The sequence below is a fragment of the Saccostrea cucullata genome, unplaced genomic scaffold (genome assembly GCF_032062105.1).
Source record: "Saccostrea cucullata isolate Sc308-1 unplaced genomic scaffold, CSIRO_AGI_Scuc_v1 ctg349, whole genome shotgun sequence".
Lineage (NCBI taxonomy): Eukaryota > Metazoa > Mollusca > Bivalvia > Ostreida > Ostreidae > Saccostrea > Saccostrea cuccullata.
Genome location: NW_026928102.1, coordinates 189718 through 217033, shown reverse-complemented (window position 1 = coordinate 217033; position 27316 = coordinate 189718). Strand labels below are relative to the sequence as shown.

At 33.0% G+C, this 27316-nt stretch overlaps 3 protein-coding genes across 10 annotated transcripts in view; 1 reads left to right on the top strand and 2 right to left on the bottom strand.

The window, feature by feature from the left end:
• Window positions 1–5964, bottom strand: part of LOC134276428 (uncharacterized) — a 44736-nt gene extending 38772 nt beyond the window's left edge. For all 8 annotated transcript variants that reach the window (XM_062758681.1, XM_062758684.1, XM_062758683.1 and 5 more), the window contains exons 1-2: window positions 5644–5964; window positions 172–252 (exon numbers count right to left, since the gene is read on the bottom strand). In XM_062758681.1, coding sequence (XP_062614665.1) covers window positions 172–252; window positions 5644–5754 — 192 coding nt within the window. In that variant the 5' untranslated portion in view covers window positions 5755–5964. The remainder of the gene's footprint in view (window positions 1–171; window positions 253–5643) is intronic.
• A 3225-nt stretch (window positions 5965–9189) lies between these two features.
• LOC134276427 (hypoxia-inducible factor 1-alpha inhibitor-like) lies at window positions 9190–15340 on the top strand. The gene is made up of 9 exons (XM_062758680.1): window positions 9190–9336; window positions 9990–10234; window positions 10824–10972; window positions 11331–11431; window positions 11518–11571; window positions 12042–12148; window positions 12844–12907; window positions 13177–13284; window positions 13562–15340. Exons 1-9 carry the CDS (start codon window positions 9217–9219, stop codon window positions 13616–13618), a joined length of 1005 nt encoding a protein of 334 aa, XP_062614664.1. The 5' UTR covers window positions 9190–9216; the 3' UTR covers window positions 13619–15340.
• Window positions 15341–16241: 901 nt separating this feature from the next.
• Window positions 16242–26653, bottom strand: LOC134276426 (uncharacterized). Its single transcript, XM_062758679.1, has 8 exons — window positions 26408–26653; window positions 24587–24701; window positions 24133–24300; window positions 21532–21606; window positions 19324–19546; window positions 18657–18889; window positions 18118–18278; window positions 16242–17884 (listed from the first exon to the last, which is right to left on the bottom strand). Exons 1-8 carry the CDS (start codon window positions 26429–26431, stop codon window positions 17555–17557), a joined length of 1329 nt encoding a protein of 442 aa, XP_062614663.1. The 5' UTR covers window positions 26432–26653; the 3' UTR covers window positions 16242–17554.
• Between the last annotated feature and the right edge of the window lie 663 nt (window positions 26654–27316).

Genomic DNA, 27316 nt, shown 5'->3' with positions numbered 1-27316 from the left:
TCATCACTATTTCTTTTTTGTAAGTGTTTCTTCCTAGCATAATTTATATATAACAAAAGATTAAATAGTTTATGAAAAATTTATTACTCAAACATTCCTAGCATAATTAATTTTCTGTAAATACATGTATTTTGGCATGCCTCTGCTGGTGTTGGCAGCTTATATATATACCTTGGTTTTTTCCAGTGGATTGCTGAAGTCAAAATCTGGTGCCACAAAGAGGAAGCCACATTTAGAAACTTTACGTGACGCCTGAAAAATACAAAATGACACGTCTCTGAAAATTAAAACAATTTGGTGAAGAACCATTACATGAAATTGGGGCATCAATCATACTTAATATATAAATGAATTGCTACAATAAATTCACAAATACTGACATGACAAATGTAGATGTATTCTGCTCCATACATTCTTTATATGAAAAGGTACTTGGTTGTCCTTTCAGAGTTATGTAATGTCTGGATACACAAGATTTCTTTCTAGAAATCTGTGTATCTTTTAAAATTTCTCATAACAGCCTCACCCCATCCATTGCTTGCATCCTTTAAATTTCTAATATAAAAAATGTGTATATTCCATATGTACATGTAGATACTGCACAGTGTGTATTTGTAATTAAAAATTTATTTATCTTGTGTTTAAAAACTAAAGAATTAAAAGTTCCTGCCAAAATACAATAAACAAACAATTGTGACTGCCAAGGAATGTGTAAATCTTACCTGAGCTTACTAAAGAACTATTTTAAAAACTCATTCATGTATGCCAAGATAATACTTGAGCAAACATTGGGGGCGAGCTGGGACTACTTTCTTAGTCCTTTAACCCCGATTTACCCTGGCCATTTCATTGATCAGCCCATTACGTGCACATTTCTCATGAGGACAATGCTATTTTAAATGCCTTAGAAAGCCTGGCTTTAGTCCCATTATAACACAGTAGCCAGCCGAGCTTCAATAAGACTACTTCACTGAACTTGGTATACATAGGGTTATTATAAACTATCTGTTACAAGAATACAAAGCTATTCTGATCAAAAGTTTTGAAGTGATCATTAGATAATGTTAAAAATCATCAGCCTGTGAAAGATAATAGCATAAATAGGTCAAGACAGATTTTTTGGAGGAGATTTATCAATGAACTGCTTTATTTTTTGATCTTCATACATATGTTGATATAGGAAAGACGTGTAAGGAACATCTGTATATTGTGTAAAATAAAATCAACGATTACCTTACTTCATAAAACGTTAAGGTGTTTTCAAGTATCAGACAAATGGGAGGATTAAGGTTACAATATAACACAATTTCTGGACCATCAAAGTTGCTATAGGCTTTAGGGACTGACTCAAACTAATCATAATAGATCAGGATGTTTCTATGTCAGAAGTACTTTTGGGCCATTGTAACTTGTAATAGGAGCACACTAAATAACCTGCCCTGATCTGGTCAGATAGTGGACAGCATAAACCCATTAATAACCCAGAACCATATCCCCAACAGCATATCTATCCTAAAAGCAAAATGCAAATAAGCCCTAAGATAGGAGAGATTCTTCTATATCTGTCATCATTGTTATTCAAAACTGGCCTTCGTTCCCCAAGTGGGCTGTTACCACACGCACCATGGTCATTAGACGTCAAAGGACGTCCACTATCATAGACTCCTAGATGTACACCTGATGATGGGACTAACTTATGTCCAGTCATAACTTGCCCCTGGGGCCCACACCTATACCTGTCTCTGGTATGAAAAATAACATGACCTAAAATCTATATCTACTTCACACATTTAAAGTATGCGATTCAACACTTTTATTAATTCTTCATTAATAGAAGATACATCATTACAATAATGCCAAATATAACCTTCAGTATATCCTATTCCAAAGACATAACATTAATTTTCAAAAATACTGAAGTTATTCAAATATTAAATCTGCTCAAATAAAAAGCCATTTCTTGAAGATAAATTTATCAGTAAGAGTTAATGATAAATGTCAAATAATTTTTTTTATTTTTGACTTATATCTTAAAGTAAACAATAACATTTTTTGTGTTTTTAAAAATTAAAAAAAAATTAAGTAACTTATCCATACATGTAGTAAATTATAAATATTCAAATAAGATAAATTTCAAAATTATTTCCCTACATATTACAGACTGATTACCAACTCTTGTATCATCTATACTGAATGTTATGTCTAATAACCCCTGGAATGTGACATAGCTAAACGGACCTCAGGTATTACATTGCACCTACACTAATCTGTTCAAATCTGGTCATCTGATCTTGTTTTGGATCGTTCAACTTTTTCTTTTTCACACCTGAATTAGCATAAAATATTTTACAGGTTGGGCACCTGTTTATAGCTGAAATAATAAACACAATAAAAAGAGGAATGTTTTGTAAAAGATGAGATTATAGGTGTTCCCTCAAATAAACAACTATATTGTCATAAACTGACATGTATTTTTTTCTCTTTCCAAATATATTTCCAAAAATTCATATTTTAATATCTATTTATTTCAGAACTACTGAATGTATATAGTTTAAATAATTACATGAAGTTTTGCAAGGTTAACAATAAATCAAATTACTATCTTTAAAACTACCTTATAATATTACTAGCCCATTTGCCATACAGGATCAGATAAAGATAATTTGTAGATTTATGAGCTTAACGATAAATCAAACTGTTTATTTACATAGAAATGAAAAGTGGGTTATGGTCAGTTAGGGCTACTGACATATTTGCATCACCAAGAACGAGGCCATGTGCAGTTTGTTGTGCTAATCAGCAGTCATGTAGAACAAATACTCATTGTAAAGATGAAACAGCCAGGCACAGGGGCAAGAAATTACTGATGAAACAGTGCTCTAGAGGGCTGCTTCCATGATTAAATTCATATTTATAAAGGTTAAACTGTATTTCATAAGGGCATATGGGCACGAGGAACTGAAAGAGTAAATATTCGTTTTATTTAAGTGGAATTCCCTTTGACACATAATTGTTTTATGATTATCAATTTTTCCCTATAGACCCCCTAATGACGATCGTTTTGTCTGCTCTCTTAAAATTATATGAAATGGTCAACAGTTGAATGCATATGAAAATATTTGTAATACAAACAATGAAAGTGTCAAAAAAAATTCCATACATATCCTTCTTTTAAGGTTCCTAATATCTTGCACCTTCTTTTTTGAAAAGACAGTGTTGAAAAAATTTGTAGATAAACATCTGTAGAGAAAAGACTTCTGAATGCATTCCAAAACTAACTTTATACCCCTCTGTCTTATCTCTCTTTCTATTCTGGATTTTAAAGAGAAAACATCATTATCTTTCCAATATGCACGCCAGAAGTCTCTCTTTTTTTTAAAGGTATCTCTTTCTTTATCCTGTGAATGTTTTCAGCCTGAGCCTTCAGAACTGGTTGTCAATAAATAAAATAAAAACATCAAATGGAGAAAAACATGACAGCTAGATTTCCTAGCCCCCAGTTAGGGTGTCCTACCAAGGTCTCTGATGAAAGCAGGTTGTTAAATTCTGTCACCTTACACACTTACACAAGTACAAAAGTTATTTGAAGACATATTCTTTAAAAAAAGTGGCCTACAAAAGGCCTTAATACAATTCTGCTTCTGCATATTGTTTTGTTCAACATAAAACAAGGTGAAAACTTTGAATGTCATCCCTTTGTTGCGAGATGAAAGTCACCCCTCTACGCTGTATAGATATATATGAAAAGGAGATAGCAATCCTTTTAGGGCCTATCTTTATTTTGGTGGTTGTGGTACGTTATAGATCTAAGAAAGTCGAGATACGATTACCAATGTCACTCAAGGAGAAATGTAAACAACTCAACAGGTGTCAAATACTATCCATCTTTTTGTCACCCTCATTAAACATGACAATGAAATAACCTGGCAGAGATGTGTACTTAGATTTACCAGATGAAAATACATTAATGGTCGTAATGGTCGGCACAGAACAAAGCCTGTGATGTAATCAGTCGTTCCCACTATAGACAAGTATTTGCATTTCTGACAAAACTGTGCAGTCTCTGTCAATGTCTCTATACTTGTGTTTTGAAATCTCTTGAGTGTTTGTTACGACGCACTATTCCAATAAGTATTTACGTAAGGTGCACATAATGAATGACTGGTACCAACAAAACATCTAATGAATAACAGCATATACACATGTATAAGTGTCTGAACAAAATAATGTTATTGTTTAGACAGAGCACATTAAATACACTCTTCTCTCTCTCTCCTCTCTTTCTCTCAATTTTGATTATGAATGAAAGTTCTTGATAAGATGAGTGGTGTTAGAGCTCTAAGGTAACCTATGTTTGTCGACACAGCAGCATTCAGTCTGGATGTCACCAAGATTACTTAAATTATGTAAATGATGTCTCCCAATACACATATAAACCACAAATCTATTTAATATGCAGCATATGTCCTGTATCTCAGTCAAAAGGGTGAAACAGTGCAAATACAGAACAGATGTAAACTTTAATAAAACAATCTGCCGATCCATAAGGAGTTTTTTGTTGTGGGAGTTACAGATACTTGTGAGTGTCAGATTAAGGTTTCTTGTGTCTGAGAGTCAGGAATTATAATTTATTAGGTTTCTCTGTGACCAATATTTCATTGCAATGCAGATACACACCATCTGGATCAAATGTAGCATAAAATTCTGGTATACCACTGAGAGCTTTAGTAGCTCACAAAGTGGAAAATATCCCACCAACCATGAAATATCAAACATTTGCATCTTTTTGATAAACCACACTGATCACAAGCAAGTCAGCAATTTTTTTTGGAAACTTCCATGACCCAAATGTAAACCAAAGGGAAATTAATTTAACAAAATTTATTCAAATGACTTTACAAATCTTACAAAAGTGCAACATGGTATACATAGATATGATGCATACACATGCCATTGTATATGCATCAGCTGATTGAAAAAATATCAACATCTGTTCTAAAGAAATACTTGAAGTCTAGCATAGAATAATCACAAATACAATGCCATGCACTTAATTAGTTGCATAGAATTTTCTGCTTGACATTCACTCGGTGGTGCATTCCTAACCTGGCTGTATGGCATGCTGGTTTGACAGCATGGCAGAGCAAACAATGTGTAATTTGTAACAGAAGGAGACTTAATTTTTCAATTATTGAAGAGAATGTGGGTCAAATTCCCAAAGATGTGTCTATGTTTCACGCAATGTTGGCAATCATACTCATCTGCCTTAACCTATTTTAATTCACAATAGGAAATTATATTTGAGATTTCAAGCATGGCAAGTCAAGTTGTAATTGATGCACACCCAATTATATAACTTTAAAGATGTTAAATTGATAAGTAAAAGGCCAACATGAAGATGACATACTTATGCATGCCAAACTCTTAAAAATTACGTACAAATCATAAGCATATAAGGATTTAAAGAGTATAATTGGTAATTAACCTCTTTACATAATTTGTATTCCAAGTAATCTAGCCTGGTCAAGTTCAACCTAATATGTGGTAAATAACTTTCATATATTCTTTTAAATTATTTTGAAATTTTTTTCTCTGTGGTATTGAGGTTCTGACACACGTGATTCAATGTGAAAATACACTCACCTTATTATTATGTAGAGCTTCTGCAGAATGCGCATCCTTTGCACCAAAACAAGCCTGGCATTTCAGTTTGTTAAATATGTTGGGTTCGAACTTGCGACACTTCGAAGCCATGTTTGTTTACGTTTTCGAAAACGATCTTGCACACCTGATCAAACGACCAGGTGAGAAATTACACTGACCCCAAACTAAGACCCACTTTGTATATAATCCAACATATCAGCATATTAAAAGTTCAAATACAACCTACATATCCACAACATCACCTCACGTATACTTTTTTGGCTTCTTTCCGACCCCGATCTATCGCCGGTGTCAGATAAGGTGCACGCGGAGTAATATGTTACACGACGAACGCGGAGGGATTTACGTGTTACGGTATAGAAGAAATAGGCCAGATTGATCCCTGCCTCGTGGGTGGCAAAAATGCTACTATTTTATTCCTTAAGAAATTAATTATTTTGTTATATCGAATATTGCATAATTAATTGCTTGTTTAATTTATAAAGTAAGAAGATTACACAAAGATAATTAAGTCTAGAATATTATAGCTTCTGCTGTAGATTTTCCCCCCAAATTTAATATATTTTATAGGGCTAAAAACGTCTTTGATATCCTGGCCAAACATATTATTTAAAAAGAAATTGCCTATTTTAGGTGGATGTGTGTTTTCTTGTATCTAGTCGATGCGTGAGCTGGTTTATGGACCCCCCCCCCCTTTTCAAATCGTAAGAAACTTTTTTAGGATTAAACATTTTCCCCAATAAAAAAAATTGAAAGTCGGGTTCAAAATATCCTGCTCATTTTTCTAAGGTAACACTAATGTTGAATATTTATGAATAAATATTTTCTTTATTGAAATACTTGCATAAGCATTTATATTTCTTTTCTTTTCTGCATAAGCATGATGAGATTGAGAATTATAACTATAAGTTGAATGACCAATTAGGCATAGAGCCAAATGGGTCTGCAGATACAAATTCTTAGAGGATTTTAATGATACGCGGTAAACTTATGATTATCAATCGCAGGATTTTTTTCAATCTTTTTCGTCTAAGTAATTATTAAAAGTTTCTTCCATTTATTGCAACTTATAAGACCCTTCACTTTGAATAATTAAGCATCAGTTTTACTAAAGTTATGCTAACCACAAATTTTAATAAATCTTTAAAAAGGCTTAAATATATTTCATCTAAATTACAAAAAAAAAACGATGCAGTCTGTCCTCCATATTTTCTATGTCATCGATCACTTCTTTCCGTTTTCAAGTGCGTGTTTGTTTCTCTGTTTTGTACACAATGACCATGTATATATATGTTTTTCTTCTCTGTTTTGTTCACAATGATCATGTATGTTTTTTTTATTTATGAAATTGATAAAATATATCCTATTTCATAGGCGTCGGAAGCAAATTGAAAGTGGGGGGCTAATTGAAAGGGGGGGGGGGGCTAAACCAACAAAAATTTAAGGTAAACCCCGATTTTCAATGTGTATATAATATAATGTATATATTTGCAAAAAGTGTGCATGGGGGGGGGGGGCTAAGCCCCCTAGCCACTCCCCGGTTCCGACGCCTATGTATTTATTGTCCCCCGCTTTCGCTTTCTGTCAGTCGGTCAGTCTGTGTCCGTCCGTCACAAAAAACTTTTACCTTGACCATATCTTTTGAATAAAAAGACACAGGGTTTTCATATTACAGATGTACATTACCTTTGACAAGACCTTTCTAAAGACACTTTGATTTGTGACCTTGATCTTGAAGTTTGACCTACTTTTAAAAAAATTGAATATTACTTTTAATTGGCCATAATTTTGAATGAGAAAAGATAGGGCTGTCATATCAAAAATGTATACTACCTGTGACAAAACCTTTCTAAATACACATGTACATTTGATTTTTCGACCTCAAGACCTTGAATGTTGAATTATTTTTAAAAACTTTAACCTTGGTTTTGAATGAGTAGAAATAGGACTTTCGTATAAAACCTGTGTAATGCCTGCGACAAGACCTTTCTACATACACTATGATTTTTAACCCTGTGACCTTAAAGTTGACCCACTTTTCAAAAAAATTAAACATTAGTTAAAATTGACAATACTTTTTGAATAAGAAGAGATAACGTTAAGGGTCATATTAAACAAGTATGTTAAATTATCTGTGAAGTTACCTTTCTAAATACATGAAATTGACCTCGTGACCTTCTTTTCAAAAATGTTAATTTTTCCATATATCTTTTGATTGAGAAGAGATAGGGCTTTCATATTTGACATGTACATCATTTGTGACAAGATATTTCCAAGCATGCTATGATTTTTACCCGTTGACCTTCACGATTGACCTAATTAAAAAAAATCAAAATTGGTGATAACTTCTGAATGACTTGTGATAGGGCTTTCATATTTGACATAAAATGCCATGAAAAATGACATCTCACCCACAAAGACACCGAAAGCGGGGGGGGGGGGGGGCACAATTATTTGAATTTGCTTGTTTATTTTTTTTCACAATTTTTCTAAGACAACTTAATTAATCAAGTTATATACAGCACTTCAATTGTGTGCAATTGATTTTGATGTACATTGTTAGTGTAATAAATTATAACGGATACATTTGTATAATAATTGAACTTAACATTTTAATGATATTTTCCAGCTGTCATTAATTTTTGTTGATCGTGTACATGTTGCACCATTATATTTTAGATAACGTTATATGTATTTGATAGAAAACAAACTTTTGGTTGACAAGTTATTCCTTTTTAATATGAAACTTGCACAACTTTCATCTATGATACGAAGTATTGATTTTTTTTTTTTACAATATAAATTCCAAAATATATATGTTTAAAAAAAATGTTTTTTTTTTGTTTTTTTGTCCGTTGTTTTTTGTTGTCGTTGTTGTCGTGTTTTTCACATTTTCATCTTCTTCTCAAGTTCAGATTCCTTTGACATGACAAATAAAGTTACGTTATTTAGAAAAATTAATGAATTTTTTTTAAAATGGGGCCAGGAAAGATGAAACTCATGTGGAATCATCAGCGGGTACATTCAGGTTTGTTCAAATCATGATAGGTGAGGTTTTACATAGGTATATAGATTTAAAAAATCTTCTTCTCAAGGATGGGCCAGGAAAGATGAAACTCATGTGGGATCATCCAATTTTATTTGAAACTTTTTACAACTATATATCTTTAAAAATCTTCTTCTCATACCACTGAAGCATTGAATTTTTTTTCAAGTTTGTTCAATATCATGACCCCCGGGGGTAGGGTCCAAAATGGCAGCAAAAAATTATACCTTTTAAAATCTTCTTTTCAAGTACTTCAAAGCCAGGCTTCGTTATATTTATAGCAATCTCTCTAGTTAGATTCAAGTTTGTTCAAATCATGAAGGGAATAAAAACGCCCCCCCCCCCCGACTTGCAAGCAATTGCTCAATGTGGCCCCTGGACCTCTTGTTTTTGGTAACTTTCTTTGTTTTTAAACTTAAAAACACTTGCAAAATGTTAGTAAGAAAAAAAAACACATAATAAAGATCGGGCTCGGTATTCAGTAATCTATTTGCGTCGTTGGGAAGATGGCAAAGGTAGAAGAAAGTTCCAAAAATTTTAGTCTAAAGGAGTATCCATTTCCAACAGAAGAAATTCCAAGACTTAGCATCAACAACCCAGAAACAGACAGACGGATTGCTGCTGGGGTAATTTTTAAATTAGATGTAATAGAAAGGTTCTTTTATTGAAAGAAAACTTAAATATATGGTTTACTTTCACTTTCTGTGCAGCGGTATACTAGGTAGAGATTTTTACTAAATCTAAAAAGTTATAGATATAGAATTTGCTATAGGTTCTGGTTGGATATAATTTGATATTTTATCACTTCTGCATTTTATTTTTCGAACCCTGGTGCAATTTTATATGGCTGATATCCAAAAGGAAATGAAGTAAACATCATTTAAAAAATTTTACTATTGTCATTTCATCTTGTGTTGACAGTGATTGGGCATAGCTTTCAAGTGTTTACCAAACTCAAGCCTTGATTTTAATAAAGAACCATTTTATTGACTATTTTTCTGCAGTAAATTCTTAAATCAAGGACGTTTATTATTCATTTAATCTTTGTTGTTATTGTCATTTGCTTTATTTTGTGTACCTAACGATAATGTGGGTTTACTAAAAAATTATCGTTTTCTCTTAGCCCAGGTTAAAGGCAGTGACGAGCGTCATCTCTTTCCCTATTATTGTTGTTAAGTGGCTTTAAAGGTAGCTTCAAGTTTTTGGCTTATTATGAACTTGTATTCAGACATTATAGTTTATAATTAACATGGAATAAAATTGTTTTCTGTATTTTTAGCTACCTGTGGTGATAGAAGATTCTCGCTTAGTACAGTCTGCATTACACTGGGACTTAGATTACCTTCAAGAAAACATTGGAGATGGAAAATTCACTGTGTACAAATCAAAAAACAAACGATTTCAATACTTTGATGACAAGAAAATTGACTCTAACAAAAATTTTCAAAAACCAATGGAACATTTGGATTTAACATTTCCAGAGTTTGTAAACAAACTGAAGACAGCAAAACCTGGCAAGGACAGGTAAGTCTAGAGAGGGAAAATGTTTTGATATCATGTCAAATATTTATATTAAACCCAAATTCCCCCTTCAATGACTGTTGCTATTCATTCTCATCTGTAATTGTTGACTTGTTGTGTGCCGTCTGTCAACATATTTTGAATGTTTTAAGCTTCCTCTCTGGAACACCTGAACTAGTTTTGAAATATTTTAATGTATCATTTTATTGGAATTTCTTTCTTCCAATGAAAATGTAATGCATTGAAAATAAGCATATCGTAATACATTGATACAATACTTATTGTATTGTGAAAGAGGTCCATCTTTCACTGCCTACTCGTCTTGGCAGTTGGGGCCTGAGATGTGACCAAAACCATCAAAATTAATGCAATCTTTAAAATTCTTTTTATCATTTGACTTGACTGTAAATATTGTTACTTACTCCTGGATATTCAGCTGTAAAAATTTTTGCATAAAAGTACATCATATAAATTAACGATGTTATGTTGACCAAATTCAGAATTTATTTAATTGACACACTTGTACCACATTCATGTTCAGTAGTAAACAGATTTCATTTGTTTATGTACTATAAATTTATCAATCTTTCAGAGTGTATTTACAACAAGCTCTCAATGAGGGAGTTGGGAAGAGGATTGTTGCTGACTTTCTTGGTTTCAACTGGAGTTGGGTGACAGAGCAACAGAAGAAAAACAAGTTTGGTCCTCTGACCTCCAATCTGCTCCTCATTGGCATGGAAGGTATATAAACTTAGGAATTAATTTGTTACTGTAATATCAACACTCCTCCTCATCAAGACTCATATCTGCTTCTCTTTGGTGAAGATCAAATTTTAAAAAAGAACTTCAAATCTGTTCCTTGTAGACACAAAAACATATGAATTATTCAGTTGAAGCATTTGTAAAAAAAAAAAAAAACAATAAAAAATCTGAACAGGGTATTGTCATATCCAATCACAAATGTAATGAAAGTACATTGAATGACATGATTATTATTAATTTTGATTTTTTGTGTGTCAATGTTTTCCGTTACTGTTTAATATATCAAAGTTTTTAAATTTATTTTGATGTCAATGTTCAATATATCTTGTTAATACAGGCAACGTCACACCTGCCCACTATGATGAGCAAGAGAACTTTTTTACCCAGATCCGAGGATACAAGAGGTTTATCTTGTTTCACCCAGACAGACAAAGCCAGGTAAGTGGGAGACCAGTTCAAGTGTATGTACCCGTATCCCACCTATCATCCCTGTGACAGACAAAGCCAGGTAAGTGGGAGACCAGTTCAAGTGTATGTACCCGTATCCCACCTATCATCCCTGTGACAGACAAAACCAGGTAAGTGGGAGACAAAATCAAAGAGAGAGGGAGAGAATTAAAATTTAGGTTCCTCATTACTGTATCATGAAATTACAGGGACTTTTTTGAGAGAAAATAAGAGTCAAGTTTGAAGAGGAGACTTTGAGAACTGTAAAAAAGTTATCATTTTAGTCCTTTTATAAATACTGCTACATTTCCTATGCTGCAGTAAATTTTGTATGTATGCAGCAGAGAAACTTTTTTGTGTCCCTAAAAACATTTACCGTAATCAATGTATTCACTGATAGTATTTTGGCAAGATGAATGGTTTTGAAATCAAGACTACATGGTTGGAAAACAAAAATAAATCAATACCCAATTGGGGAAAAAATAGATTTTAAATATATAATAGAGCATTATTACCTTAATTGGTAGATTGTTGTAAGATATAAAATCCCTTCTGTATCTATATGTATGTTTGTTCATAAATGTCCTGTTTTGTGTTGTAGGTTGATTTTGATAATCCAGATTACAAAAAGTTTCCCAAATTTAAGGATGCCAAAGGTTATGAAACAGTGGTGGGGCCAGGAGATATACTGTATTTACCTATGTACTGGTAAGCATATTTTCTTAATTATTTACATCTTATTTACATCAGTGCATATTATCTTGGTTGAAGCCAAAGAAATGAAAGCTCTATGTCTATCAATGGAAGTTTTCTATTTTAACAAAAAAAATACTGTTGTTCATTTTCCAATGGAAAAGGTGATAAGATCTTACATTCTGTCATCTGAGCATTTGCAGGTCTCTCAGAAAGAAGCTTAAAGCAATATGAGCTGCATTTTGGAGAAATTAATTTTGTTGTTAAAACAAGTTATTATGACAAATCTGTATGTAATTTAAACCATTATGTTTAATTAGACTGATATAAAGAATTATTTTTGTTTTCAGAAGAAAGATTTCTATAAAGGAATGTATAGTATTTTATAAGAAATCAATATTGTACAGGACGACAATAATGTAATTTTGCTTCAATCAAAGCATACAAATAGTTCTTCTGTTCGAAATGTAAAGAGTAGAAGATTATAAATGCTCTTTTTTCTGTCATTTAAATAGTTAATTAAAATATTGCAACAAAAAATTTTGACATCAAAGTTGCAGCTCATACTGCTTTAACTTCTACACATTTTTAGATTTCAAAGATAGCATTCGGTGTTTTCATCTTCACAATTGTGAGTCAAGTGTATGCCAATAACATGTAAGATAGAAGGAGAACATTTCATTGAATCAAATCTTATTTATTTTTACAAGGTGGCATCATGTTGAATCATTACCTGACTATGGACATACTATTTCTGTCACTTTCTGGTATAAGGTGAGTTAAAAGACACAGTAAGTTATTCATATAATGGCACTATGGAATGTGTAAGGTGATTATGTCTATTCAAGCACATGCCAATCATTACGTTTATTTAAAATCAAAATTCAGTTGTTTTAGTTGAAAGATAACAGACTGATACTGATTCAGAAAGATTCATGTTATTTTATAAAATTTTGATTTCACAAAAGTTTTTTGAGAAAGTTGTCATGAGTTCATGTAATATTTTTGTGAAAAGATTTCAGTAATGTGTATGAAATTTACAGGCTGGTCCTATCGGAAACATAGTTTACCCCCTAACACCACAACAGAAGGTTTCAATGATGAGGAATATAGAGAAAATGATTCACCAAGCCCTGAATGATCCAGATGAGGTTAGTGGTTAAAAAGGGAATAGTGCATTGTCCTCAGATACAAAGGGTCATTTAAGGGTAGGGAGCTGTAAGAGGGGCAAAAATAAAAACAGTAATTTTAAAATAGACACTTTGGTATTTGGGAAAAGGTATGAGACCTGCATTGTACTGTGGTATGTTTCTTCACAACAACTTCAGGCAACAACAAGCTAACTTCAACAATTAACTGTCCTGGTAATTTGTGTTAAAGGGACATAAAATTCTTATTATCAGAATTGATTTTCTTTTTAATTTTCAGGTTCCAGAATTCATGCAGAACATGGTACTTGGTCGATACACTGAACCTCCCGCATAAAAAGAAGAGCTGAATTTTTTTTTATCTCAGTTGTACTTTTTTTGGTTTTTAATGATTATATTAAGTATTAAAGAATACATGTATTTTTAAAAGCACATTGTACAGTTTTGAACTTAATTCAAATATTGAAAATTTTTCTTTTTGTGAAGTATATAGATAATTTGTTCAGATAGTCCTTAGTATTTATGCTTCAGAGGTCACAGTATTTTGACCTTTTGTTAAAGATGTCTTTGGTGTGTTATTTTATAATTATTTTTATAAGTTTTTGAGATTTCTTTTTTGTTCAAAAAAAAAAAAAGAGAGAAGACATGTTTATGTATGTTAAATGGAGTATTACCAGGTACACAATATGTTGTGTGGTGATTCTTGATCTGCAGAAGGGGAGTTATGGACAAGCTTGAACTGTGATACGAAAGTGTTATGAAACCAACAATGTTGGATAAACATTTTATTTTTCATTTTTCCAAGTTAAAAGTTATATGATCATGTAGGTATGTGCATTATAGTTTTGCTATATCATATGAATTATTGCCATTTGTTTATTCACGTATCTTAAGACAATAATATGTTGATGTACAATGTACATGTATTTACAATGTTAATTAATATACCCCAGTATAAATACATGTAACGTCATTTAAAATTACTGGTACTAACTACTAAATCCAACTTTTATTCGTACGCAAAAAATACCTGCCAGTTTCACAGCGAACTTTAATTCGTGAATATTACTTGCTGCGAAACATTAATTTTGCTTCCGATGTGTATTCCTCTGTTGCAAAAATTAATTGTCGCGGATTGATTTCAAACTATCAAATCAAGAATAAAAGATGGTTTGAATAATTATTGGTTTACAACATCTTTAAATGGCCTAATGTATTGTACAGTATATGTACAATATTTTTTTCACTTCATTATTTCATACTAAAATAATTATCCTTGTACACCACTGTTTGCTCTAAATGTTTTAAGAACCCACTTAATCCAGTCAATTTAGCCAAAAAGTAGGCCCAGTCAGTTGCAACAGAAAATATTTTGTGGTAAATAAAAATAAAACGTGTAAACAGAAAGTAAAATATCGAAGAAAATGTATTATGGGAATACTATAGGAAGGGGCATAACTCTGTAGATCCACCAGTTTTGGCAGATAAATACATGTAGAAAGAAAATTTCCTTTTTATGATGATATAATGTAATCTTTATAATTACATAAAGATTTATTAAAAAGATTTGACACATGTTTTGATAAGTTTTACCTAAAATGCAAGCTTGGAAATGAAGCTAAACACTTGTTATTACTTTTCTCTGAATATAAAAAATTTCATCTGTATATTCAGAATTGTAATAAGCACATACATGTATGTTAATATGTACTCATGTACCTTTTTTGTATTGGTTTGTTTGTTTTTTCATTCAGATGGTTTTACTGAAAGCATTGATGATTTGGTTCATTGCAATATGTTCGTCTAAAACACTTTTAACTGTATATGTAAATACAGTTTTAGTACGGTACATTTATTTTTTTTCTGTGCTAGTGGATCTTTAATTAATGAAATCCTATTTGAAACATTGCCAGTTATGAACTATCATGAAATATATTGATCAACAGTTCTATTTTGCAAACTTGGAATAGTATTGAAAACCTGTTGTTTCTTGGAAAAGAACAGTTTGTTATATTTTTTCCTTTGCCTTTGAATAAAAGAAATATGCCACTATTAGAAAGTTTGTAATGATTTTTAAATATTAAGGGAACTGAATGCAATGAGCTGATTCAAGTTGTTAAAAACAAGTATACAAAATACATGTATGAACTTATTGCCATATCTGAATCTCAGTATACTAGTAATAGAAAGTTAAATAGTCTTGTCATTTCAACTGCATAACTTGTGATCCACGAGTGTCATTGTAAAAGCAGTCGTTGAAAATGCTAGCTTTTGACAGATTGTGCATGTAGTAGTGTAAGATACACGACATCCTACTAGCTTGGGCTCAATTGGTAGAGCACTGGACTGGCAACCAAAGCCCCAGGTTCAATCCCTAGCAGAGGCACAAAATTGTCTGTTACATTTGGTGCCTACATTGGGACCTGGGTGCTCTCTGGCAGGTGAGAATAATTGCCCTAGAACTTTGCCCCACAGGTGTCGGCACTCCAAAAGAGATGAGGATATCTCATTCTCTGGAGGGGGACAATGTAGTAGTGTAAGATACACAACATCCTACTTGCTTGGGATGGTGGGTTAACTCTTCAGCTCAAGTGGTAGAGCACTGGACTGGAAGCCAGAAGTCTCGGGTTCAATCTCCAGCAGAGGCTCAAAATTGTCTCTGTTACATACAGAATGTACCAAGGGTATTATGATATGGTGTTTTCCTTTCTTCATCTGTCTGTCTATTAATATTTTTGTGTTGGAGTCCTATCGTTCACTCTGTTTGAGACCAAGGACCATTAAACTTTATCAGTTGATTCATCAAAAGGGGGTATGGAATGCAACCATGAAGTTGTAGGTTGTATATGTCTTTCTTTTGGAATTGTAAGATAGCCTTAAGAATAGACATAGAGAAGAAGAAACAGCTACTCTTTTTGTATTGAATGTCAACAGATTAATAAATAACATAAAGGCATTACTGAGACATGCAACAAAAATTTAATAGGACAGTGACATAATCTCAGTTTTGGGTATAAATCAAAACATCATACAATCTGCACTTACATTATAGTCTTACTGCAAACAAACAATACTCGTCAAGTCAAATAAGATTACACAATCACTTGGGTTTCTTGGGATTCATGATAAATCATTCACACTGTACTTATTGATTTATAGCACAAAGCAATTAAGCAAACATAGAGCAACTCCACTTTTGAGTTTCAAGATATACTGTACTTCATTTAAAAAAACACCACTTTTTCTTGTTATAACTCTAACTCTATAAAGACATTGATTGAAACTGACAACATTCGTAAACATGTATATAAATCGCATCATTCTATAATCATCAAAAATACATCAATGGTTTTGAGGGATTTGTTTTAACAAGGTTGACATGATAGATCTTGTTGTTTTCAGTGTAAATTTAATTAAAATACATCCTTCAAAATGACAATATACAGAAGAAAAAAAATTCTTCCTAATAAATAATGTAAATGAATTGTATTCAACACGTATAATATTTGGCGGGAATAGATTTTTCAATCTCAGCACTATTAGATTTGATTAAGTGCATTTCTGAATTTATATATACATGTACATATAATCATGGCAATTAATATTTGGTGGATGCTGCTTTTGTACAACAAACACTGTACTTTAGTATTGCATTTCATGATAAATTCTGGAATTCAATCAATATGAGAAAAAAGTCACAAAACATTCATATTATCTATATTCAATATAGCAGACTGAATTAAGAAGCAAGTATTCAACGCATAAAAATAATTTATTTAAACATAGCCTTTAAAGCTGCAAATCAAAAAAAAATCATGCAAAAAAAATTATTCATAACAGAGAAATTACCAAGAATGGTAATGAGCTTTACCACTTAAGGGCATACGAAACGTACTTTTAACTCTGTTGTGTTTTTCTCTGAAGTTGAAGAGTTCCAATACTAAAAGGAACTGAATGCTACATTAAAAATGTCTATATATGCTGTTGTACACTTCTTTTAAAACAAGTCTGGGTATTAAAAGAAAACATCTAGAATACATGCTTAATAATTTTTGTATATTTTCCTTTGAATTATACAAGAATTTTCATCAATTGATATCTTTTCAAAAACCCTGGTAATGCATGCTAAATATTTGTCTGCGAACTTCTGATGGCACTAAGTCTATAATCTTAAATTAAAAATATCTTGAAAAATGTTCAGTAGGTCAGGAACGTTGCATATGTCCTTAATAGTAATCAGGTGTTAATACAATTAATTTAAGCCTAAATTTTTTCAACTCTGTTTGATCTTTTTCTTCTTTTGACCCCATGATTGAGAACCAGAAGATTGGGAACCAGATAACTGAGAACCGGACGACTGTGAACCGGATAATTTTGAACCAGATGGTTGTGAACCAGAACACACCAGAAGCTGCCAGTAGTAGGCCATCCCAAATAAGCAGGCACCACAGACGATGACTATGTACTCCACGTGGTTGGGGAACTTTGTGCCACAGATGGTGTACCAGCTCTGTCCAGGTTTAGGTAGCTTCTTTGTACAATGGAAATCAAAAATGGCCTCATCATACTTGTCAACACATAGGTACTTATGCTTCTCCAAAACCTGCATATAGAAATTTAGTTATTATAAAGTAATGGATTCAAAATTTAAGGATACAGTCAAAGAAAAAGTTCAAATGGGAAAATATTTTGGCTATTTAGTACAAATTCTATTTTAGGAAACAAATCCTTCCTATGTTCTAGAAAGATTCCTTTTATGTTCTCATCCAAAAAGGGTTTTATCTTCTTATTTTCAATGGAAGTTAGTTATAAAATTAAATTCAAAGTTCAGCTTACATGACCAAAGGCAGTGTACACTGGGGTAGTTTCCTGACACGAACCAATGGGTTCATGCAGACCGACTGAGACCTGCTTCTCTGGCTTGGCTGTAAACACCAGGAAGACATACATGGAGTAGTGGATGACCAGAGCCAAGATTATTTCATTGAAGTAGGATCCTAAAGAAATAAAATTTTGTAATCGTTTGCGTAAATTGATTGCTGTTTTGTGCATAGAACTGTAAGTTCAATTATGTCTTATACCTGAAGTATTATAAAGTGCTTAATTCATGTGATTAGTGATGTTTTACAGTGTTAAATATGATACAAAATGTTTTTAATGTCTTTTCATTTAACTGAAAACATTGTGGTAAAACATTGGAAAAGTTTAGTCTTATTTGGGTTTCATTTTTCACACAGTTGATTTTCTTCTGCATCAAATATGATGCTAAGTAAAAGACACCCACTCCTTCCAATTATAAGTAACTGATCCATGGACTTTCCTTTAGAGCCAGTTAATCAAGTGTTTTGTCAAACCTTTTGTCTCCCTGCACTTACTCTTCTCCTTTTTACTTTTCTCTTTTTCCTGCAGCTCATGCCTTTTGACAGCAGCTTTCCGATCTCCAGCCCACATGATCATGACGTACACCGCCATCTGGATCCAGACACACACCTCAGTGTGGATCTCGTTACTGTCATGAAGTGGGTGGTACACCGGCAAAAACTGGATCACTCCCAGAGGCATGCCTAAAATACCTGCTAGCAAGCATGCCAAGGCCTCTTTGAAAAACCTGAAAATAATAATATATTATTTGTGATATAATGTACTTGCATGACTTTAATTTGTATTCACATTTGTAAACATTAAGTTGGATAATATTACAAGGTATACTGTGGAATCATTTTAATTCCTGGGGTTCAATGTTGGTGGGTAAGCAAATTTTCACCTGTTCGTGGGGACGTAATTTCGTGGGTTTGTTGTAAATAAAAGTTTTCAATTAATCAATGTGTTAATAGAATAAATGTTCAAGAGGATGTAAATTTGTGGGTAAGGGTGACCCACGAAATCCACAAACATTGGTCCCCCACAAACAATGACGATTCTACTGTAGTTGTATTTTAGAAACGATGTAGAGAGTTTATTATTAGAATCAATCTTTTCTCAAATAAAGAATTAGACAAATCTCTACTTTTCTTAATAGTAAATACAAAATTCCAGTTTTACCCTGCACTTTGAAGCTTTTCTTCATTCTTTGCCAGCAGCCTGTGGACTCCATAGAATACAAAGGTCATTCCCGCAGCAAAGGTTGCATGGAAGTAGTAACTGGTCCAAGGAACCCAGTAATGGCGGTCGTAGATGTTAGGGTCCGTGTCGTGCCAGGTCCACCATAACAGCTTAATGCCCATAATATCGTAAGGAATGTCGATCAACACCACAGATATACCCACTGTAAAGTATTGAAGTTTTTTAAAAGTCGCATGTCTGACATTAAAGAAAAAACTTTTTTCCAGCATTTAACATGGAAGTACAGTAAAATATGCTTACAACAATGTGCCAAAGACAGGAGCAATTTTGTTCCAATATAAACATAATTCATTATATCCATTAGTTTCAAAATATGTTAAAAACCAAAGGGAAATAAACAAGAGTCCCATGGGCCACAACGCTCACCTGAGTAACTTGGGTGATGCAGTTCTTTACTAGATTTCCCCTTTTGCTATACCTATCATGCCCCCTACCCCATCCCTTTTCATGATTTTAACACTCCAGAATCTACACTACCACATGCAGTTCAGCTTTACTGGCCTAGTGATTTTTGAGAAGATTCTTAAAAGAGTTTTCCTAAATATATCTACGTAAAACTTGGATTCCCTATTGTGGCCCCGCCCTACACCCAGGGGTCATGATTTTAACAATTTAATATCTACACTACCCAAGGATGCTTCCACATTAGTTTCAGCTTTCCTGGCCTTGTGGTTCTTGAGAAGAAGATTTTTAAAGATTTGTTCTATATATTTCTATGTAAAACTTGGATTCCCTTTTAGTGGCCACGCCCTACCCTTGGGGGTCATGATTTTAACAATTTAATATCTACCCCTACCTAAGGATGCTTCCACATAAGTTTCAGCTTTCCTGGCCCAGTGGTTCTTGAGATGAAGATATTTATTTGTTCTATACATTTCTATGTAAAACTTGGATTCCCTATTGTGGCCCCGTCCTACCCCGGGGGTCATGATTTTAACAATTTAATATCTACACTAACCAAGGATGCTTCCACATAAGTTTCAGCTTTCCTGGCCCTGTGGCTCTTGAGAAGAAGATATTTAAAGATTTGTTCTATACATTTCTATGTAAAACTTGGGATTCCAAATTGTGGCCCCGCCCTACCCCCGAGGGGTCATGATTTTAACAATTTAATATCTACACTATCCAAGGATGCTGCCATATAAATATGATCAATTATGGCTTTGTTATTCTTGAGAAGAAGATTTTTAAAGAATTTTCCTATATATTTCTATGTAAAACTTGGGTCGGCCATTGTGGCCCCGCCCTACCCCCGGGGGTCATGATTTGAACAAACTTGAATCTACACCACCTGAGGATGCTTCCATATAAATATGATCAATTATGGCTCTGTTATTCTTGAAAAGAAGATTTTTAAAGAATTTTCCTATATATTTCTATGTAAAACTTACGGTATATTGTGGCCCCATTACCCCCGGGGGTCATGATTTGAACAAACTTGAATCTACACTACCTGAGGATGCTTCCAAATAAATATGATCAATTATGGCTTTGTTATTCTTGACAAGAAGATTTTTAAAGAATTTTCCTATATATATATCTATGTAAAATTTTGGTCGGCCATTGTGGCCCCGCCCTACCCCCGGGGGTCATGATTTGAACAAACTTGAATCTACACTACCTGAGGTATTTCACCATAAGTTTCATTTTTCCTGGCACAGTGGTTCTTGAGAAGAAGATTTTTAAAACATATCAAATTTTCATTTCTTAATTATCTCCCCTTGAATAAGAGCATGGCCCTTCATTTGAACAAACTTGAATGCCCTTCACCCAAGGATGCTTTGTGGCAAGTTTGGTTGAATTGGCCCAGTGGTTCTTGAGAAGAAGTCGAAAATGTGAAAAGTTTACAGACAGACAGACAGACAGACAGACAGACGGACAGCTAGACAGACAGACGGACGCCGGAAAAATGTGATCAGAAAAGCTCACTTGAGCCTTCGGCTCAGGTGAGCTAAAAACACTTTGCTTTAGGCATCAATTCATTATATTAGAGCATGTTTGCAATAAACATTTTTTTGTAATATGGAGTTTGATAAACATGAAAAAAAGATTATAGTGAATCAAACAGACTTGACAAACAATGTTGATAGCTATGACAATTATGCAGTTAATAAAATTGTTGTTTACCAGCAAATGGTTCTGCCCACCAGGGGAGTCTGAGATGGGAAACTCCAACAACAGCAGTGTAGTAAAAGAATGTATCTGAAGGGAAAAAACAGACACATTTTAATTAAACTGTGAGAGATTAATGTAAACCAACTATTATTCGTGTCATCTTTTATTCGGGATTCATCGGTTTTATAAAATCAATCTGCGACAATCAATTTTCATGACTGAGGAAACATTTTATACAAATACTAAGCAAAATGATTGGTTTGTGGTGTTTGATACATGTATTAGCAATACAGGGTAGATTGCAGAACTCGTGAATATTGCTTGCACAAGAATAAAAGCTGGTTTACAGTAATCCAATTTACAATCTTTAGAATTTACTTCAATAAAAAAAAAATCAACTAGAACTGTCCAATACGTATAATATTTGGCGCTGGGTTTTTCAGAGAAGGTGCCAATTCAAAAATACTTTATGATTAAGTGCGTTCACTGATTTATATAAAAATTTACAGTAAAATATGTGCAATTAATTTTTAATGAGTGAAACTGCTTTTGCAACATCAAACTACATTGTAATTCAATTTAACATTTTTTTTATTTCTGCATTAAATATATTGCAATTATGTGTCATGATGCAAACTAATTGTTGAAAAAAAAAATCATTATACAAAATCAAATTAATCTTGATATATCAAATTCATTTTGAAAATAAAAAGCTGGTCATCCAGTAATGAAGTGCTTTGACAGACAATAAATTACAACCAAGAGAATAATTAAGAGAGATTTTAAGTGCCTTATTCCCTGGAGAATAACACACACACGCTTGAAAAAGATATGCCTTAACAACCTCCAACACCAAACTCAAATTACCAAACTGGATGCATGTCCAGTCATTATTCCAAGAGACAAATGAATTTACATATCTTCTATGTAATGTAAAAACTGTTTTAAACACTTGTTGATGTTTCTTTTTTTTAGTTTTAATGAGTTGTTTTAAGGTACTAGTTCACATTTTTGTACATGATATTTATATTCTGTCTCTAAACCTTATAAATGAGCCAAAAATGAACAAGTCAATTTAAATAAAAAGTAAAACCTGTAAAATGCAGAAAAATTAACAAATTTTGAAAATTCCATGCATTTCATTGGTGAATTATAAGTGTGCAAATTTTCAGATAAATTGATAGTTTGTGAGAAACGGTCTGCACAAGACCACAAAATAAAAATGAAAAAACACCTGTAAAATTCAAAATAATGATCCAATCAATATGAAAATAGCAAGGCCAAAATAAAATTTTAGTTTGTTTGGAATTGCCGCCCGCCTCATTGAAATACCCCCCGCTCAAAAAATTTTATTGGTAAAATATAGACAATATTTTTTTTACCGTTTTATCGTCTAACATTGTTTGTTACAAGTTCGTTCGTCGAAATATCTTTTTCAAGTCGGGTTCGAGCTTTTTTTCTTTATATTAACTGGTACCGATAAACTGCACCATTCCCAATGCCAAAACGTTAATTTTTACCAATTTTGTGACCAAAAATTCCCAATTCAATTGTGAAGCAGCAGACTGTGATGACATCATATTTCTTTTTAAACGAAACAACAGGTGGTGATTTGACAAAATGAAAGCCGCCAAAATGTCAGACCAGGTTGGGTCAGTTGATGTGAAAACATTCAAGCGTTGAAGAGCATTTCCATAAAAATAAAAGGTGAATAAAAAATTAAATGGAATGGTACACCAATACCTGGAAAAAGCTGTTGTAATAGATTGCACGTTGAACTTGATAGGCTAAGTCCGTCATGTTGAAATTAAAAATGATCCTTTAGTCATTAGATCCCAGTTAAAAAATTACATGGATCAGATATCTGTTATCCCAAATACTGAAGGAAAAATGTTGTCTGTCAGTATAACAAGTCTTTAAAAGCTAATGTTAAAACTGATTCATGGTGAACACTCTAGAACAAACCAAGCACCCCCTCCCGTTTTTCCAAAAAACATCCAAACTATTCTTAAGAAATTTTGTGTGGTTTGCACTGTTTGTAAGGGTTGTCTGAACAAAGGGCTAAATTTCAGGAGAAATGCTATGATTTAGACTGACAAAATTATTGTTTAATTTTATTTAAAATAAACCAGAATGTTTGATGCTGAAATTTGACTGTTATGAAATGAGCAGATCTAAATAAGATTGAATATTTTAGTACTGTTCTGTAGATATAATTTTTCAAAATCAAAACAAAAATAATATTAATGAAATAAAAGAGTTTTATTAATAAAAATCACAAATGTTCATTGGATTTTATTTCTTATCATTAAATAGCTTCAATTTGTAAAAAAAAAAAAAAAAAAAAAAAATATGCCTCCCTCCCTCCTGGGTCTGAAAACCCCCAGGCGGCAATTCCAAACAAACATTTTTTTAAGGATGGCCCAGGTGCACACCTTCATATGGTGAATAATATGTGTATAAATTTTCAGACAAATCCTTCCAACAGTTTTTGAGTTTGCAATGGATGACCAGAGCCAAAATCTCGTCTACAGACAGAAGTACGGATCCTGAAGAAATGGTGAAATTTTGTAAACTTCGTTTGCGGGGGGTATAATTATAAAACTGACTTACACAATACCATAATGTACAATGGTAACCGCTGTCCTGCGAACATCACCATTGCCTGAGCATGCCAGAAGTTATCTATATCTGGAAGGAAATAGCTGACCATTTCTGTGGTAAGTCCCTGAAGAATACAGGTCAACCATAACCACTTATACCGCCCACCATTACGAAGAGCTGAAAAATATTAGGAATCCAAGGTAAATAACATTTTTTTGGATGTTAAAGTCAAAATGAGTATGTGATGTGGTTATACAATTGACTCCTTTTGAATCTTTGTTCACAGACAAAGTGTTACTGAGCTTCACTCTGTGAGAGGAATGATGCCAATAAAACAGTGAGATTTTTATCTACTCAAGCAAAATTTTTGTTAAAGATCTCAAATTTTATAATACTGAAAGTGCAATATTTTCTTGTGGATTTACATTTGAAAGATGAAAGATAATAATATGACAGTTCATACCATGACACAGACACAGTGCAGCATTGATTATCATATACACTTCTGCCAGCAAGAAAGTAGGGTGCTTCTCCAATATATCCTTAGGATTTCGAAATTTCACCCACCATTCCAGCTTCTTGAAGAAGATACAAAAATTAACCCCGTGGTTTATTTATTTATTTTTTTTTTTTTGTATTAATCTTTGAACCCAAAATAAAACAACACTTTAATGTGAACAAAAGAATTCTACTGAATCATGTAAATTTTATTCTAATTTCTATTTAATATTACATGGAATACAGAGTTGTTGAAAACCATATTGATCCTGTCAGTAAGACTGGTAAAATTTTCTTTGACCAATGATTAAACAAGAAAATATTTATGTAAATGACCATTGCTGGATTTAGAAAAGACATGTTTGATACAAATTTTCAACAACAAAAAAAAAAAAAATAAATAAATAAAGATTGTGGTCTCGGAAAAACAAAGGTGATGGCCATATGGCCCTAATGTGGATGGTGGTCAATTAAAATTTATTTAAGCTGACAAAACTACAGTGGAGCCTCATTTATCCAGATGCTTTGGTTCCTAGTCAATTTGTCCAGATATGTGAAGCGTCCGGATATCTGAATTACCATTTAACAAGACAAAATAACATTTAAAAAAATTCCGTTCTGACGAAAAATCGTACGGATATCTGAAGGTCCACTGTATATATTTATGTCTGATTACAAATTTTTCATTCCAAAAATGAGGATTGAATGTTGTTCGGAATGATAGAGAGAATTTTGGTATTGCTATTCAATTTTCTTTAAAAAAGTAAAACTTGAACTGATAGAACCTTTGACTTTGATAGATCAAATGAAATACGGTGAATACTGATTTAAGAATTGGATAACTCTGGAATGTTTAATTGATGTCTTAGCTGCAGAACTGTAGCTCTCTCAAAAAAAAATACATTGACAAACCGGCGAGCTACAGCGCCACCCATTGAAAAAAACAATACATTTTTTTCCAGACCAGCGAGCCACAATTTAATCTGCAGCATTAAATGTATGCCTATATAAACATTTATTTATTTATAGCGAGCGCAGCGAGCGTCGTGAAGCGACGCTCGCAAAGCGAGCTCAATAGACTAACGTGTATGAACAAAATTCGGATTGAAATCTGTACATAATAAAATTTCTCTTGCAACATTCCCAGAATTGTGATACCCAATGTCCTTTGCGCGAATAAATTTGTAGTAAAAAAATTAAAGAAACATTCTTTCTTACCGAAATCTTAACGAAATGATTTTGCCTTACCTTATTCAAAAAAATACCCCCATGCCACAACACCGGCCTTCACCTTGCCCTTCGGAAATGATACAAATGACGTCACCGGAAACTTACGAATTTTGACGAAGTTATGTCGGTTGCTTCCGTAAGACTCGGAAACATCTTGCGGTGCATAGCAACATGGTGGCTAAAACATAGCAACAACTTACTTGAAAAGAACGATTTAATGCAATCTCTTTTCCATAAAACTAGCGTTTGCGTTGCAACAGAAACTTTATCTGACGTCATACTTTCTCACTTCAACGGTTCGGGTATTTCCGAGAAAACTTCCAGAAGTTTGGAATCTCGATCGTAGATGCTTGGGAAATGATTTCTTTTTATTGTTTTGTTTTATTCTTTTTGCTTTCTTTTTCTTGAATAATAGACAGTACATGTGTAGGTTTATGATAGTAAATAAACTGCGCTCGCCCCAACGGTCACACCGTAAAACATATTAAATAGAGAGATAAGTAAATTTTGAATAAATATTTAAATAAAATAAAATTTGACGTCTTTTGATACTCACATCGGAATCGTTTAAAGTCAGCATCTTCTTTTATAATGGAAAATCGACCGAGAGGGCAAACTCCAACCTGGACTTTACCCTTGGTATGGATGACGCAATCTTTTAGCGCCTGATTTCGCACATAAAATATGTACCTAAGATTGGAATATATTCTTTTCTTAAAATTTCAAAGTAAATACTTGCAAAAAACTGCTTATGCAGCGTCTAGAAAATAATCCCGGTTCAGTCGCAGCAGAAAATCAAACGGGAAATGATTAACGCTATAAACCATTTAAAAGTAATCTGACCGAACTAATTTTCTCCGAAATAACTAATGGAAAACTATTGCTACGAGGGAAGTTTTACTATTAATTAAACTGATGAGTGTGCAGATCTGTTGGTAAAAACATCCCTGATAGGATTTAAGGGTTTAAAAATATTCCCGGGTAAAGGAAAAGGGGGTGCAAGCCCGTAGAAGGGGTAGGGGGCATTTTTTCTGAGTATCGTATTTTGCTATAATGAATTTTCCTTTTATAGATATTGGATGGCCTCTTACCTTTTTTTTCTTTAAGACCGAGCATTGGAGAATATTATATATAATTATATTTTTTTAATCCCTACCGGTAGCTTACGGAAGCCCATTGAGCTCATTTTCGTTTGCATAATAACGCGTAACTTTTGTGTTATAACACGTAACTTTTGCAAATAGTTATACCGGCGCAAAACTTTTGCGAATAAACGCATAACTTTCGCGATATAACGCGAAACTTTTGCTGTTTAATTAACCGACACATTTGCATAACTTTCAATTTTCATTTGATTTTATGATCTAGTTTATTCGTTACAATTTCCATTATCTATAAACTTTTTCCCGTCACATTTTGTGTTTCTCAGTGTTGTTCAAAGAATTCAAAGTGAAACTTACATGTA

Excerpts from the sequence above, each read along its gene's own strand:
- LOC134276426 (XM_062758679.1), bottom strand. The coding sequence starts at position 26,431 with ATGCTGACTTTAAACGATTCCGAT. Across the intron at positions 19,547-21,531 it reads GTGGGCAGAACCATTTGCTG|TGGGTATATCTGTGGTGTTG; the intron begins GTAAACAACAAT and ends AATACTTTACAG. Across the intron at positions 17,885-18,117 it reads TGTACACTGCCTTTGGTCAT|GTTTTGGAGAAGCATAAGTA; the intron begins GTAAGCTGAACT and ends TTCTATATGCAG.
- LOC134276427 (XM_062758680.1), top strand. The coding sequence starts at position 9,217 with ATGGCAAAGGTAGAAGAAAGTTCCAAAAATTTTAGTCTAAAGGAGTAT. Across the intron at positions 10,235-10,823 it reads GCAAAACCTGGCAAGGACAG|AGTGTATTTACAACAAGCTC; the intron begins GTAAGTCTAGAG and ends TCAATCTTTCAG. Across the intron at positions 11,572-12,041 it reads CCTGTGACAGACAAAACCAG|GTTGATTTTGATAATCCAGA; the intron begins GTAAGTGGGAGA and ends TTTGTGTTGTAG.